The sequence below is a fragment of the Carassius gibelio genome, chromosome B3 (assembly GCF_023724105.1).
Source record: "Carassius gibelio isolate Cgi1373 ecotype wild population from Czech Republic chromosome B3, carGib1.2-hapl.c, whole genome shotgun sequence".
Classification (NCBI taxonomy): Eukaryota; Metazoa; Chordata; class Actinopteri; order Cypriniformes; family Cyprinidae; genus Carassius; species Carassius gibelio.
The window spans coordinates 5,727,714-5,742,659 of record NC_068398.1 but is presented as its reverse complement, the minus strand read 5'-3'; the positions used below and the strand labels follow the sequence as shown (position 1 = coordinate 5,742,659).

The 14,946-nt window shown below is 40.1% G+C and overlaps 3 protein-coding genes across 4 annotated transcripts in view; 2 read left to right on the top strand and 1 right to left on the bottom strand.

Moving 5' to 3' along the window:
- rangap1a (RAN GTPase activating protein 1a) overlaps nucleotides 1–14,946 on the bottom strand; it is a 321,818-nt gene that overhangs the window by 196,319 nt on the left and 110,553 nt on the right. The window lies entirely within an intron of this gene.
- si:ch211-106h11.1 (volume-regulated anion channel subunit LRRC8D) lies at nucleotides 2,704–8,911 on the top strand. Its single transcript, XM_052551028.1, has 5 exons — nucleotides 2,704–3,002; nucleotides 4,241–5,107; nucleotides 5,322–5,572; nucleotides 6,031–6,408; nucleotides 6,943–8,911. Exons 2-5 carry the CDS (start codon nucleotides 4,241–4,243, stop codon nucleotides 8,057–8,059), a joined length of 2,613 nt encoding a protein of 870 aa, XP_052406988.1. The 5' UTR covers nucleotides 2,704–3,002; the 3' UTR covers nucleotides 8,060–8,911.
- LOC127952567 (ATP-dependent RNA helicase DDX39A) lies at nucleotides 9,307–14,452 on the top strand. Its single transcript, XM_052551191.1, has 10 exons — nucleotides 9,307–9,459; nucleotides 10,997–11,205; nucleotides 11,284–11,411; nucleotides 11,772–12,048; nucleotides 12,126–12,244; nucleotides 12,910–13,041; nucleotides 13,275–13,384; nucleotides 13,553–13,697; nucleotides 13,776–13,923; nucleotides 14,231–14,452. Exons 2-10 carry the CDS (start codon nucleotides 10,998–11,000, stop codon nucleotides 14,245–14,247), a joined length of 1,284 nt encoding a protein of 427 aa, XP_052407151.1. The 5' UTR covers nucleotides 9,307–9,459; nucleotide 10,997; the 3' UTR covers nucleotides 14,248–14,452.

The following is a 14,946-nucleotide window of genomic DNA, read 5'->3' as shown; positions in this document are numbered from 1 at the left end:
CTTCTAAAAGCCCCAGCAAGACATGGAGGAGGGTGTGTGTCGATTCACACAAACACACCCTGCACTTTCAGAGGGCAAGATTGAGTCAAAAGGTGTGAAACCACACGTCCGAGAGAGATGGAGATGGACGCTTTTTCTATCGCATGAACATGTGGGCCTCAAATTGAGCACAAATTCTCACAGAAACAACAACAGAACATTAATGTACATAAATTTTCATAAAATTCAGTCCTCATGAATCTGCGATGACTGATAATCAGAGACATAAAACCTAACAATATTCAATTACTAAACAGTGTTTGCTTAGATGCAGGGTTATCAAAGTTAAATAAAACTAAATAAAAAATGAAAACCATAAAAAATGGTAACTGAAATTTAATATAACAAAAAAATCAGTATATTGAGAAAATCGCCTCTGAAGTTGTCCAAATGAAGTCCTTAGCAATGCATGTTTTGATATATTTACAGTAGGAAATTTACAAAATATCTCCATGGAACATCATCTTTACTTAATAGCCTAATGATTTTTGGCAGAAAAGAAAAACCTATAATTTTGACACATAGAATGTAGTTTTGACTATTGCTACAAATATACCCCTGTGGTTTTGTGGTCCAGGGTCACACACACACACACACACACACACAAACTACTGAATAGCTACATAACAAAAACTACTGAAATTGACAAACACACAAGCCTAAAAATGGATAGTCAGGCTATTTATTTATTTACTTGCATAATATTTTTATTGCATTTAAATGAATGTGTTTACATGACAGAATTATCTAAACAATAAGAAAGTTGAAACTATAATGCTGAAGTTTAGCAGTTTTATAAAAATAAAAAAACATAGATTTATGTTTCTGAGGCACCAGTTAAAAAATAAATAATAATAATAATAAAATTAATATTAATGGAATAATCCACCAAAAATAAAAATCACCTTATCAGTCATTCCAACCCTGTTTTGAAACATTTCTTTTATTATTTATGTTTTGTGTATGTGTGTGTGTGTGTGTGAGTTGATTGATTGATTAAATTACCAATATTCAACATTTAAACTTCCAGCAGATAAGTTTTTTTTAAGTTATAAACAGAAAGTTATAGTTCAATGGGTTTTTTTGTGTGAAATATGATACCATATTTTGCAGCATCCACCCAACAACAGCCTATTTCTTGGCTGTTGTTTAAAAATGTTATTAAAATGTTAAGAATGCAATGTTAAACGAAAAGGTTACTCATGCTTTCATTATTATTGTCTAACTGAATCAAGTCAAGTCACCTTTATTTATATAGTGCTTTTAACCGTACAGATTGTGTCAAAGCAGCTTTGCAGTATTAAACAGGAAAATAGTGTGTCAATAATGCAAAAGGACAATAGCAAACACTCAATTTTCAGTTAAAGGCAGTTCATTATTGAATTCAGTGGTGTCATCGTCCAGCTCAGTTTAGTTAAAATAGAACATGAATCACTATTTATGAAAATATTTTCTAAAAATACTTTTAGTTTTCACAAATCTTTCAGCATGTGTCTCAATGTGTGGGCTTGTTGTAAATCCCCAGTGAGAGGGAACTAAAAATGTGTGACACGATGATAAACGGGGGTTTCCTACACAACTAACATTGTTTTCACACCGTGAACACACCGTGTTACTTCTACAAACTTGAACCTCAATAACTGCATTCTGACACAACACCGTGCTTTCAAAAAGGGACCTTGTAATTGAAAATTACACAAAGATCCGTAATTTTAACAGAAAAAAACATATTAAAACAATCAAAATACAACACCCAGAACACACTAAGCACCACTCAGTGATATTTACTGCTCCGGGTGTGTGCTCACAGTGTGTGTGTGTGTGTGTGTTCACTGCTCTGTGTGTGTGCATTTCAGATGGGTTAAATGCAGAGCACAAATTCTGAGTATGGGTCACCATACTTGGCTGAATGTCACTTCACTTTATATGTGTCATGTATGTAAGCAGCAGGTTCATTTAGAAAGTGAAATTTAAAACAAACAATCAAAACAATCTAAATGCAACACTTTACTCTGATCGTAAGCGCAACTTCAAGTAAATCCAGACCAAACTAACCCAGCACTCTGTTCCTAGTTCTATCTGTCAGTGGATCACCAGCTTTCTGACAGATAGCTATAGTGAGAATTGGTAAATTTACATCCAGCAGCCACACCACCAGTACTGGTGTCCCTCAGGGCTACGTTCTCTCCCCACTGCACTTCTCCCTCTACAGCTACACCAGCGACTGCACATCTAAAGACCCTTCTGTCAAGCTCCTGAAGTTTGCAGTTTATTTCCCTGTTTTTATTACCCTACATCCTAGTTCATCCCTAAAACGTAATTTTTAAAAATTCTATTACTTTTCTATAAATACTACACCTGTACATATAATTCACTCTTCTTTTGCCATTTATTTGTATTTATGTATGTGTATTTTATTCACATCTTATTTTTATCATCTATGTGTTGTTGCTCTCTCTGTGTAGCTTGTGACAATAAAACAAATTCCTTGTATGTGCCAACATACTTAACAATAAAGTTCTTTCTGATTCTAATTCTAAATTTATTAAACATAAACATCATTCAGTCCAACACACACTCTATAATTTAATGTGATTAATTAGCGCCACCTGCTGTTCACATGTGATGCACTGCACTCAGAGGACTATTAGCATTCTCAAAGATCTGACAGGGTGAATATATAAAACCTGAAATTTACATGTAAGTTTCAAACTGTTTATTTATGTGTATTTCTTACAAATCCAGTGGCTCACTGGCGTTTCATGATGTGAATGCAGCTATTGTGTGCAGGTTGTCATGGAAACTTCAAAGCAGCTTCTGGGGCCCCACTGTGTCGAACTTAGTGAAGTTGGAAACATTGTTGAACAAACTGGCCTGAGCCGGACTTGAGTGCAAGAAAACAAGGGGTTTAAAGCATGAAGTTTCAGCTTTAGAGCCAAAAAGTTGAGTTACAATACATCACTGTAAGTACATCTCACTTTTATTTTTGCATGTAGACCGTCTGAAGTATTTGGGGTTCTAGTCAAATGTTATTGCAAGATCAAATAGATATTGCTTATATAATTGATCATACATGAATGATTCTTCAAATTAAGAGTGCAATTACTTTTTTAGAGGGGAGTCTAATACTATTTAATGCATGGTGAGATATTTACACTGTTAAAAGAGTTGGGTTCTCATGCTAAACATGACCAAAGTTTCAAAAAACTATTTGGACGTAGAACAGCATATTTCTGTGCTAAATACACTCCCTCCAGGTTCATACAAGATTCGAAAAGTTTTTCTTGATGGGTTGAAGGGTGTGCTTTTGCTCATGCTCTGGTTGACGTGTATACGCACTCTTCTGGGAGAACTGTCTATTTAGTGTCATGAAGGGCCATGTTCAGAAAAAAATCTTTCAGAGACTTATACAAACCCAAAGGGAGTGTATTTGGCACAGAAACAATCCATCATACCTAGAGACCAAAATGTTTAACAGACACTCTGTAAGCCAGTAAACAACACCTAGCAACCACCTGGAACATCATAGTATGCACACAGCAATACGCTAACAACTGTTCAAGGGAGCGTTTCCCAAAATCATCGTTAGCCAACTACGATTTCAAGTTGCATTGACCTCTGTTGGTAATGACAGAAATTACGACCATTATTTCTTTCGGCTCGGTTTCATAAACAAGTTTTATTTTAAGCCAGGACTAGGCCTTAGTTAAACTAAGATAATTAAGCAAGTTTTATTAAAAATGCCTTAAAAGAAAATATAGCAGTGTGCATCTTGACACAGAACAATGACACATATTTTAAGATTTGTCAGAGCAAGATTCAGTTGAGACAGCTCAAACATGCATTTTAGTCTGGGATTATGTTAAACCTTGTCTGTGAAACCAGGGGTAGGTCTTTTAATCTGACAAATGTAAGCAGGTTTAAGTTTAAACAAGAAAAAAGAAAATCTACCAATAAAATAAGAAACAAATACACTAAATTCAAAGGAGAAACAAATCCATTTATCTTACTCCAAAAAAGATCTAATTGTTTTTTAATTATACATTTAAAATTCAATCTTAATCTTAAATCTCAAGTAAATGTATCTTGATTTAAGAAAAAAGCCTTAAATTTGTTAGATTGGTTAGATTTTTAAATCTAATAAAGTGTCACCTTGATTTGAATGGTGTTTAAAAAGATGTCTTTCTCTCTCTGACTGTAGATGTTCACGCTGTCTGAGCTGTGGTCCAGCGGTGAGAGTCAGGGCAGTTATAAATTATTGAAGCCATGGTGGGAGGTCTTCATGGACTACCTGCTGGTGCTCATGCTGATGGTGTCTATCCTTGCTGGGACACTCCAGCTGTCAAGGGATGGAGTCGTGTGCATCCCTGTACACTCCTCTTCCATCAACCACAGCTCTCCCATGGAGCCTGTGTCTGATACTATCTTTAGAAACACACTTGACTCACCTAGGATCCCTGTGAAAGGGCGACGTACCAACCTTGACTTCCAGCAGTACATCTACATCAGCCAGGTTTGCTATCACGAGGCGTTGCCCTGGTACTCAAGGTTTTTACCATATGTGACACTGCTCCACACGTTGGTTCTCCTGGCCAGCGGCTGCTTCTGGTTCCACTTCCCGCTCACATCTGCTCGCATCGAGCACTTCCTATCGCTTCTCGCCAAATGTTGCGAATCGCCCTGGACAACAAGGGCACTCTCTCTCACAGCCAAACTGGACACACGTTTCTCTGAGACTGAACAAGCAGTGCAACCCAAAGTTCAGATAACATCTTCGTACAAAATGCGCAAGTCAAGTCTGGACTCGGGGACGGACAGCCCTCTGTTGGCGGGGACTGATAGTGTGACCACTACACCACAACCATCTCCGTGTCCCTCAACTTTGTCTCATTGCTCAACGCTCTCTGCTTTGTCATGCACGGAGCCGGTTTTGCCTGTGCAAGTCGTTCCGGACACTTCCAGACAGGGAGCCACGTTGGACCGCAGCGACAGAGAGCTGGCCAGAGCACTGTTCGAGAGAGTGCGAAGGTTTCGTGCTCACTGCGAGAGTTCAGATGTTATATATAAGGTAAAGCCCAAAGTATACTTATACCTTGTGGAGTAACTGATTAGTACAAAACCAAGTTAATGCGCATATGTGACCAGCTCGTACAAAGATTGTACAAAGATTGATGACAAAATATGCATCATTTGTACTGTAAGAAAACCCTTGTATACAAGTAAAAACTGACATGCTTTGATAACTGTTATACGTTGGCCTTAACATGCATCTCTTTATGTAGGTGTACACTGCTCAGACGGTGTTCAAGGTTCTGAAGTTTATTTTGATTGTGAGCTACACGACTCCTCTCCTGGACTCTATCTCCTTCAGTCACATCTGCCAACCTCACACTTATGCTCTGACCGGCTACAGCATCTTCCAGTGCAGTCACTCGCTGTCCTCCGTCCTGCGCAAGCTAATGCAGGCCTACGTTTTGCTGCTCTTTCTTTTCGGTCTGCTGGGCATCTATGCTCTATACTGGATCTTCCACAAGTATGGGTGTCCCAAGACATGAGAGGACTGTCTCCATGTAGTTTGTAGTCTCTCTTCATGTGTGAATGTTGAGAGATTCTGGTGACTGCTCTAACATGTCTGTTTGTGTGCCAAGAACTAATAACTAAATGCAAATATTTAGTGCCAGGCCACCTTTTCAGCTGCATTTTCCATTTTCCACCTTTTTTCCATAAATTTTCCCCATGGGGATTTTAAACATCTTTTAAGCTATGGACCAAACCAACAATTTCTCAGGTGAATTACAACATTATAAATGTTTATTTAAATAAAATCCTCCAGGACCGAACTTGCCCAGGTATGGCATCAATTAACAACATCAGAACTATGTATCCCTATAGAGAAAATGAATGAATTTCTACCTGGGAACCCAACTGTCACATTCTGTAAATTGAAAGAAAACTGTTCTGAAAATCTGACTAAATCTGCCTTATTCTCAGGTCTTTGAGGCAGTACTCTTTCCAAAGTCTACGTGAGAAAGGATCCATGCTAGATGTACCTGACCTTCATAATGACCTCGCCTTCCTCTTGCACATGGCCGACCAGTACGACCCTCTACTGGCCCAGCGCCTGTCTGTCTTCCTCTCACCAGTCAGTGAGACTCGACTCCTGGAAGAAAGTCTGGAGCGTCACTGGGGAGCTGAACGCTTGCGGTCAATGATCACGTCTGACCAGCAGGGACACTCTCAGTTGCAGCTCGTGGCTCTTCCTCGCCTGCCAGCGGCACTGTTTACCTTCAGCCAGCTACAGGTCTTGAAGTTGGAACTTATTGGAGACGCCAAACTGACAGCACAAATAGCTAACATGACGGCACTTAGGTAAGTATTTTAATTTCAATTACAACTGAAATGCGCATAATTTTGCAGTCTTACACAGACTGATTTTAACATGTAATAGAGGATGAGAAACATTTTAATAGGGCTGGGACAATAAATCGATGCAATGCGAATCTAGAAATTATTATTCTGCATCGATTCTGTGATTTTCCAAAGGCATCACAATTCTCTCTTGAACTGATTCTGAGTTTAGTTTTCAGCAGATGGCACTGCATGCTTTAGAAATAGCCATATTCTGCTTGCTTCCAGTTCTTTACACATGCACCATTTGAACCTAAAATAATAATTCATAAAGTTTGTAAAGCCGAGAATGCATAAGAGCTCTTCTTTGTGAGCATTTGAGTGTGTGGTTAAAAACTAGCCTAGAGCACCATCTGCTGTTAAAAACTAAGCTCAGAATAGATTCGAGAGAGAATCACAATGCATTCCAAAAATCTCCGAATCAATCCAAGAATTGCGATTGCATTGATTTATTTTCCCAGCACTGAATTTTAATCTGGATTCTCCTCTCATTAGAGAAATGCACCTTTACCACTGCACTGCATCAGTGGAGCCTGCAGCACTGCAGCACCTTCAGGAACATCTAGAGACTTTACATCTAACCTTCAGCCAAGCTGCAGAGATCCCAGCCTGGGTTTATTCCCTCCGTGGCCTGCAAGAGTTGCACCTCACTGGGAGGTTGAGCAATGAGGGTGGGATGGGGCGTGGATGGGTCCTTGGCAGCCTTCGACAACTGCGTCATCTCCGTGTCTTGGTGCTGCGTGGCATGCTGCAGAAAGTTCCAGGGGAGCTGAGCGAATTGGCAGGGAGTCTGCTAAAACTGGAGATATATAACGAGGGCACCAGGTTATTGGTACTTACGGGACTGAGGCGTTTGACCGGATTGGCAGAAGTGCAACTGCAAGGATGCCAGCTGGAGAGGCTGCCATCAGCGCTTTTGGCGCTTACAGGTCTACGCAGTTTGGATCTGCAGTACAACAGTCTTCGTACTCTAGAAGAGCTGTTGGGATTGCAGCATCTGCGGCGTCTGTCCTGCCTACGACTCGCACATAACCGCGTTGTGGCTCTTCCGTCCAGTGTAGGAGTGCTGCGCTCACTGGAGCTCTTGGATTTGGCGCACAATCAACTGCAAATCCTTCCTTTGGCGCTCTTTACTCTGCATAAGCTGCGACGCCTGCTTTTGGCAGGAAACCTTTTGGAAGAGTTGCCAGCTGAAATTGGAGCCTTGAAGCTTCTTGGCGAACTAGACCTGAGCGCCAACAGGCTTGAACATCTCCCCAAGGAACTGTTTGAAAGGTGCGTAGAGCTTCGCAACTTAAATGTTGCGAATAATTCTCTTGGTTCTCTGCCCACTGGTTTTGGCGGCCTGACTCAACTTTCGCGTCTGGATGTACGAGGAAACAGTCTAGAGGAACTGCCGGTCGAGCTGGGGTGTTGTTTTGGGCTTCGTGGAGGTGGTTTGCTGGTGGAAAACTGGCTGTTGCACACCCTACCTCGGCAGGTCAGGGATGTCCTACAGCAGCCCAGCTCTTGTCCCTCTTCTGAACCTCCATCACGACCTAATTCTGACTGCTTTCCTACCTTTTCAGCTGCACAATGGAGCTTCCACTCCGCACTTGAATCTCGGATATAAAACATCAGCTTCAGACTGAATTCATGAACAATATCTAACTAATATTACTAAAACCAGTCTGGAAAAGCCAATATTTTGCTAAGAAGACTTTAAATGTGATTCATATGGATACACTGATATGACTGAAAAATTAGAAACATTTCTATACTTAACCAGGTAACCGTCACTAGCCCAATTAACCCATTGTAAACCTTTCTAATCCTCATTTTGTAAAGCAAGACTCAAACTTTCATATTTGGTGACTACATTTTTTTCCTGCATTTTTTCTCTCCAGAATCTCCATTTATGATGGTATGCAAACTATGCATGTATGGTTGCTTTCCGCATGTCCTTTACAGTCCTAATATGGATCACACTATTTTATGGTTCTATATGTTTTGTAAAATATAGTGTATTAAAAATAAGTTAAATGTAGTGCTGTGCATTTTATATTTCAATAAACTTATATATCTTTATCTATTTCATTTCTATATTTATTTTCCACTTCCACAATAATGTGGTATTAAAATCTGGGCACCAAAACATTAAAGATTTACAATTTAGTTGGGAATAACATGATTAGGTCTTTGCTTAAAAAGTGGGATTGACAGTTAATGGTTTAACCGGACCAGCTTCCGCCTGACAGATAACGGAAATGAGAAAAAGTGTTTACTCTATTTGAAATATGGATATTTTTCTTTTTCTCGAACATGGATTCGCTACAGAAGGCCTTTATTCAACATTCAATCATATCTGGACGGATATGACATTTAAAATCAGATATGACATTTAGTTGAATTCTGTGGACAATTAACATCTCTCCAGAATTATTTTGAATTATTATCATACTAAAATACTTAGAAAACTGATAAAGGTAGTCACCATCAAAACATATTTACACAGAAATCTTTTGAATATTATGCATTTACCATGGTAATGTTAGCTCTATAATGGCACTACTGAGCAAAGTGTTTTAATTATGGTATTTTACCTCCATTGTATATGATTTGAATATGTTCCTTGATGTGAAGCTACATATCAATCATAATAATACACTGAGTTAAACGTTTTAAATCAGTTATATTCAATACTAAATCATAATAAAAATAAAAAATAAAAACGTTTCTGTCACTTACAAAAGTCCCGCCAAGCTCAATTGCGCCCAACGCGAGCGCGACTTCAACACCCCCAAGTGCCAGTACCAACATCCAATCACGATAAGTTTACATTTAGATTGACACGTTCTTGAGCCAATGAGAACGTGTGTTAAACCAACAACCACGTGTGTTCTGCCAATGAGAGCGCGCGTTCTTCAGGAGGCTGGATTTCCGGGCGGTAGTATAAACCGCGGCCTGGTGCGTTCGATTTGAGACAACAGCTGCGTTCGTGTGATCATTTTCCTCGCGCACCGTCACTTAAAGGTAACTGTAATTTAGTTACTGTTTAGATATGGATATATTTCTTCTTAATGTATATAACGTTGTGAGTTTATCCAACAGAGAAGTTTAATGTATGATCGAAGCGTTGTGTCATTGATCGCGTTAGCTGCGCGTGCTAACCGAACAGTGCGCGCGTGTGAGCGCGTTTATTTTCGGTTAAGTTAACGTTGTATGTGACGCTATTGTTTTTGTTTGTTTTGTTTTTAACGATATCGCGTTGTCGGGGCTGGTAAACCGCATGAAATATATGACAGTGTGGAATTTCCGTTTGTTTGTTTTTTGGCCCTTTTCTCGTGTATAACAAAAGCTAGCGGCGGGTCTATTGTCCGCTGCGCTTTTAAGTTATGGCTTATAACGTTACAACTAAACTAATGTCTCTGTTGCTGATCAACACCGTATCGGGATCCCGTTTATCTGCAGCTCAGAATCTCGCATGAACGTATTTAGACGTTCGTTACGTTGACTTGAGCACCTCTTCAGGATGCTGGTGGTTGAGGCCCAAATAAACCAGTTCCAGTTTCACTGAACGCTGTCTAGTAACACAAGTAATGTTACCGTGGTATTACCAGGTGTTTTCTGGACTGCTTTGACTTTTTGTATTTGCACGTGGCTCAAATGTAAACGCCCACATCAAATAAAAATTTACAAAAGTGATTGTATATGTATAGAAAGCACAATTAATGCGATTCAAGTCTACGTTTAAGGTTTCAAATATGTTTTGGGAGAATAAAATCAAAATGTGGATTAAATTTTCCGTTTTTATTCAGTAAAACACGTATATTTTTCTAAAAATTGAAACCACATTCTTATGACCTGTACGTATTGAAAAATATAAAATAAGTAAGTTTACTAAATGTCGAAAATATAGTTGCAAAGTTTAGAATTGTAAAATTGCAATAAAGTATTTGGGGTAAAACTACTTGGTCTTTTAATGTAATAAAATGATCCTTGTAAATAATGCCTGACAAGTGTATTACACTGTGACACTTTAGTTGCTGTTTTCAGTAAATCATGGTAAATGTGTTTTTTTTTTTTTTTTTTTTATCAATGCACAGAGAAAAACTATTTGAACAGGACTCTTTCTAATATATCTAATATAGCCGTATTAAACTTTTGATATTCAGTGGTCAGGATTGAGTTTTTTTTTTTTTTTTTTTTTTTTTGTGACCAAACATTTGTTCACTACATTTCTTAAACATTTGTTTTTATTTTAGACTTTGAGAACCTTGTAGTTGTCATTTTGCATGTTCAGTGTAGAGTATTATTGCATTTTCACCTCGTACCTTTTTGTAAAATATCAAATTCTTGTACATTTGTGAATTTCAAAAGTGTGTGTCCGTGGGTAAGGCTGGTTTCTGTATTTGTGTATTTAATTTCAAGCTTCAACGTCAAACTTAGACTTTCTAACCTTCTCCAGGCTTGGTCCACTTTCTCAGTGGTGGTCCCTCCATTGAAACCATGAACGTGCGAGTCGTCTGAATGTGTGATTTAATTGCTCTCCCACTCCTTTTGTCTCCAGAATGGCTGAGAATGATGTCGACAACGAGCTGCTGGATTATGAAGAGGATGATGAGCCTCAAGGAGCCCCAGAAAGTGCCGCTCCGGTGGGCAAGAAGGAGGTGAAGGGCTCATACGTGTCCATCCACAGCTCGGGCTTCAGGGACTTCCTGCTGAAGCCGGAGCTGCTGAGGGCCATCGTGGACTGTGGATTTGAGCATCCATCTGAAGGTAAGAGACTCGGAGATGCTGGTCCTCAATGTAACGGTTGATTAGCATCTTAAGTGAACTTCCTGTGTGTGTGTTTAGTGCAGCACGAGTGCATCCCGCAGGCCATCCTCGGCATGGATATCCTGTGTCAGGCCAAGTCTGGTATGGGAAAGACCGCCGTGTTTGTGCTCGCTACCCTGCAGCAGATCGAGCCGGTCGAAGGACAGGTTAGTACATCAGTTTTAGTTTGTGATGAAACCATTACAACGGTTGTGCAGTATTAGTTAGGAATTGACCGAAGATTAAAATAATTAAATCGGTTTAGAATAACCCTTTTTTTTTTTTTTCATCTACTAAAAGTAACCCTCTTTTTCCTGCGTGTTCATGGTTCTCTGTTCGTTAAAGGTCAGGTTATATGAAAAGGACTTTTTTAAATATTAACCTTAAGTCTTATTTTAAAATTTGGTGACTCTTAATCATAATTAAGACACTTATGCTGGTGGTTTAACGAGCTGTGATTTTTATCTGTAACGTGTGAACCTTCAGCTTGTGTGAGATGAGGTTGAGTGTGTGTTCCTGTGATTCAGGTGTCGGTGCTGGTCATGTGTCACACACGCGAGCTGGCGTTTCAGATCAGTAAGGAGTACGAGCGCTTCTCCAAGTACATGCCCACGGTGAAGGTGGCCGTGTTCTTCGGTGGCATGTCCATAAAGAAGGACGAGGATGTCCTGAAGAAGAGCTGCCCTCACATCGTGGTCGGCACGCCGGGACGAATCCTCGCCCTGGTCCGAAACAAAACCCTCAACCTGAAGAACGTCAAGCACTTCGTTCTGGACGAGTGTGACAAGATGCTGGAGCAGCTGGGTGAGTGTCTGACCAAAATCAGCTGAGAGCTGTGTTGAGCGGAGTCTGCGGTGATTAAAATGATGTCTCTCTGTTAGATATGAGACGTGACGTGCAGGACATCTTCAGACTGACCCCTCACGAGAAGCAGTGCATGATGTTCAGCGCCACCCTCAGCAAAGAGATTCGGCCCGTCTGCCGCAAGTTCATGCAGGACGTGAGTAACATCTGTCTGTTTATCTTAAAAAAATGGTGTGAAACATGGCAGTTTAAAAGAACATTTGTTTATTGAAAAATCTTTGGGTACTGTGTGACATAAGGAAGTTGTTGGACTCGTATTAAGCCATTTGGGACAATCCAAAATTGAGTCTTTAAATGGTGAGGATGATTTTGTTTTCCACTCCTCTTAAAAAGGGGAAAGGGGAACGTTTGGTCAATATAATCATGAGGTTGCGTAGAGAGGGAGGAGTTTAGTTCAGGATGTGTCTGTGGATTAGTTTAAAGCTTTACTAGCAATACTGGAGCCACATATTACAAAGACCACTGATTTCTGTGTGCAAGGACCTTTCCATTGCTTTGTGCTGCGAGACGAAGTGGATCAACTTGTCAGACGGCATTCTGGATTTTGGCGTTTACTTATAGGGCGGCTCTGAATTGTCAAAACGCCTATAAATAAATTTTGGGTGTGGGTGTGAAAAATGCAGAAAATGTGGCCCCATCTTAATTTTCTATGAAAGGTGCTAAGGCTGTGTAAATGAGATTCGCACAAAGTGAGGTCGTATTTATTCGTACACTTGCGAAAATTTCAGATTCAAGTGTGCAATGACCTTTTAATCTAAAGCATATAGAGGATCCTGTCTGATGTGTGCTGCCTGCTTTCAGCCGATGGAGGTGTTTGTGGACGATGAGACCAAGCTGACTCTTCATGGTCTGCAGCAGTACTACTGCAAACTGAAGGACAGCGAGAAGAACCGCAAACTCTTTGACCTGCTCGACGTGCTGGAGTTCAACCAGGTGAGTTCAGCACTGAACACTCATTTGTGTTTCCCAAGCCACTTGCAAATGAGGGACACATGCAAACCTGACCCTGTTTATAGATTTGTCACTGCATGATTTTCCAAATCCATGCATTTGTTCGTCTTTCTCTGCCACTGATTTTGCCTGTAGAATATAGTTAGTAAAAAATACTTTAGCTCATATTATGCATGCTTCATGTTCTTGAGGGTAATTCTGCTGTTGTCCTGCAGGTGGTGATATTCGTGAAGTCTGTTCAGCGTTGTGTGGCGCTTTCACAGTTACTGGTGGAGCAGAACTTCCCCGCCATCGCCATCCACAGAGGAATGGCACAGGAAGAGAGGTGTGTGTGTGTGTGTACTTAGGCTTTGAATGTCCGGTTGTGCAATGGTTTGTCATGACTGTTGACTAGTGAGGACATGGTGTTAAAATGAGTTGTTCATTGTTTCTGTGAGGGTTTGTTTGGGGGTGGAATAATCTAATTATCCTTATGTTAAAACAATGCTTGCAGGTTGTCTCGGTATCAGCAGTTCAAAGACTTCCAGAGGAGGATCCTAGTGGCCACAAACCTGTTCGGGCGAGGAATGGATATCGAGAGGGTCAACATCGTCTTCAACTACGACATGCCGGAGGACTCTGACACGTATCTCCACAGGGTACGCATCCATGCAGTCTCCACGAGTGTTTCAGGTCTCTGAAGTGGCACGTCTCACACGGTCTCGTCCCGTTCTCAGGTGGCTCGTGCGGGTCGCTTCGGCACCAAGGGTTTGGCCGTCACATTTGTGTCAGACGAGACGGACGCCAAGATCCTGAACGATGTGCAGGACCGATTCGAGGTCAACGTGTCTGAGTTACCAGAGGAGATCGACATTTCCACTTACAGTGAGTCTTGGGTCTCATCTTACACCCGTTAAGCGTTTTGAGCATGAAGTCAAACTGTGGTAATCTGCTTCCAAATTTAATGTGACCTGATGAGTGTGATGAATTATTAACAGCAGTGTTGGTGGATGCTAATGTGGTCATTGAAGTGATGCTAGTTAATTGGATATTATTAGTTGATGTATTGTTCTTCCCAGTTTCAAATGTTGGGTTTGTTTCCCCATTGGTTTCTTGCCAAATGTTTTAAACCCGTAGTGACCGGTTGAAAGAAGTGTTGTTTTATATGACGTTTGTCTTTTTCTGTGTGCAGTTGAACAGTCCAGATGAAGGTCTTGATGTTTCCAGAATCGCAGCTGTTTGGATCATGGCAGGGCGCAGAACATCCGTTTTAAAAGCCTCCACTTTACCTCAAACCCACTGTTGTTTTTACTGCTTTTCTTTGATGACCGGGCGAGTTGTTTAACGATTTTGTTCTAAAATTATGTTTTGTTCTGGGTTTTAATGAAATTAAATCTTTTTATATACACCTTTACTGGCTGTGACTTGTCTTCTGGGAAGTCTCACTGTATGAAAGTGGTTTTGTAATGGTTTTTCAGATGCTTTTAGTGTAATGGTTTGCTCTGAAATCTTGCCAGATACTTAGGCCAGAGTCATAACCTGTTTGAGGTTAACGCATTGTGAGACGTTTGTGATTGAAAATTACTGAAATGCCAAACCAAAAACTTTTTTTTTTTTTAACAACTTACTTTAGTTCAAAAATAAGTTGTCTTTGTAATTCATGAAATTAATTTCCAGGCAATAACTGGACTGCTATTGAATTGATCTGTGAAGAATGTAACTATTAATACATGTATTCACCATCATTATGGTGACCGTATGCAAGTTTTTATTTTAACTAGTTTCACGTTAAATGATAGCTTTGCAATTGAACCCAAGTCCTGTTAGAAATGTTACCTATTTGATAATATATAAATACTTGGTTTTATAGCATTTAAACAAATGGAACCTTTCTCTTTGGAGTGTTGC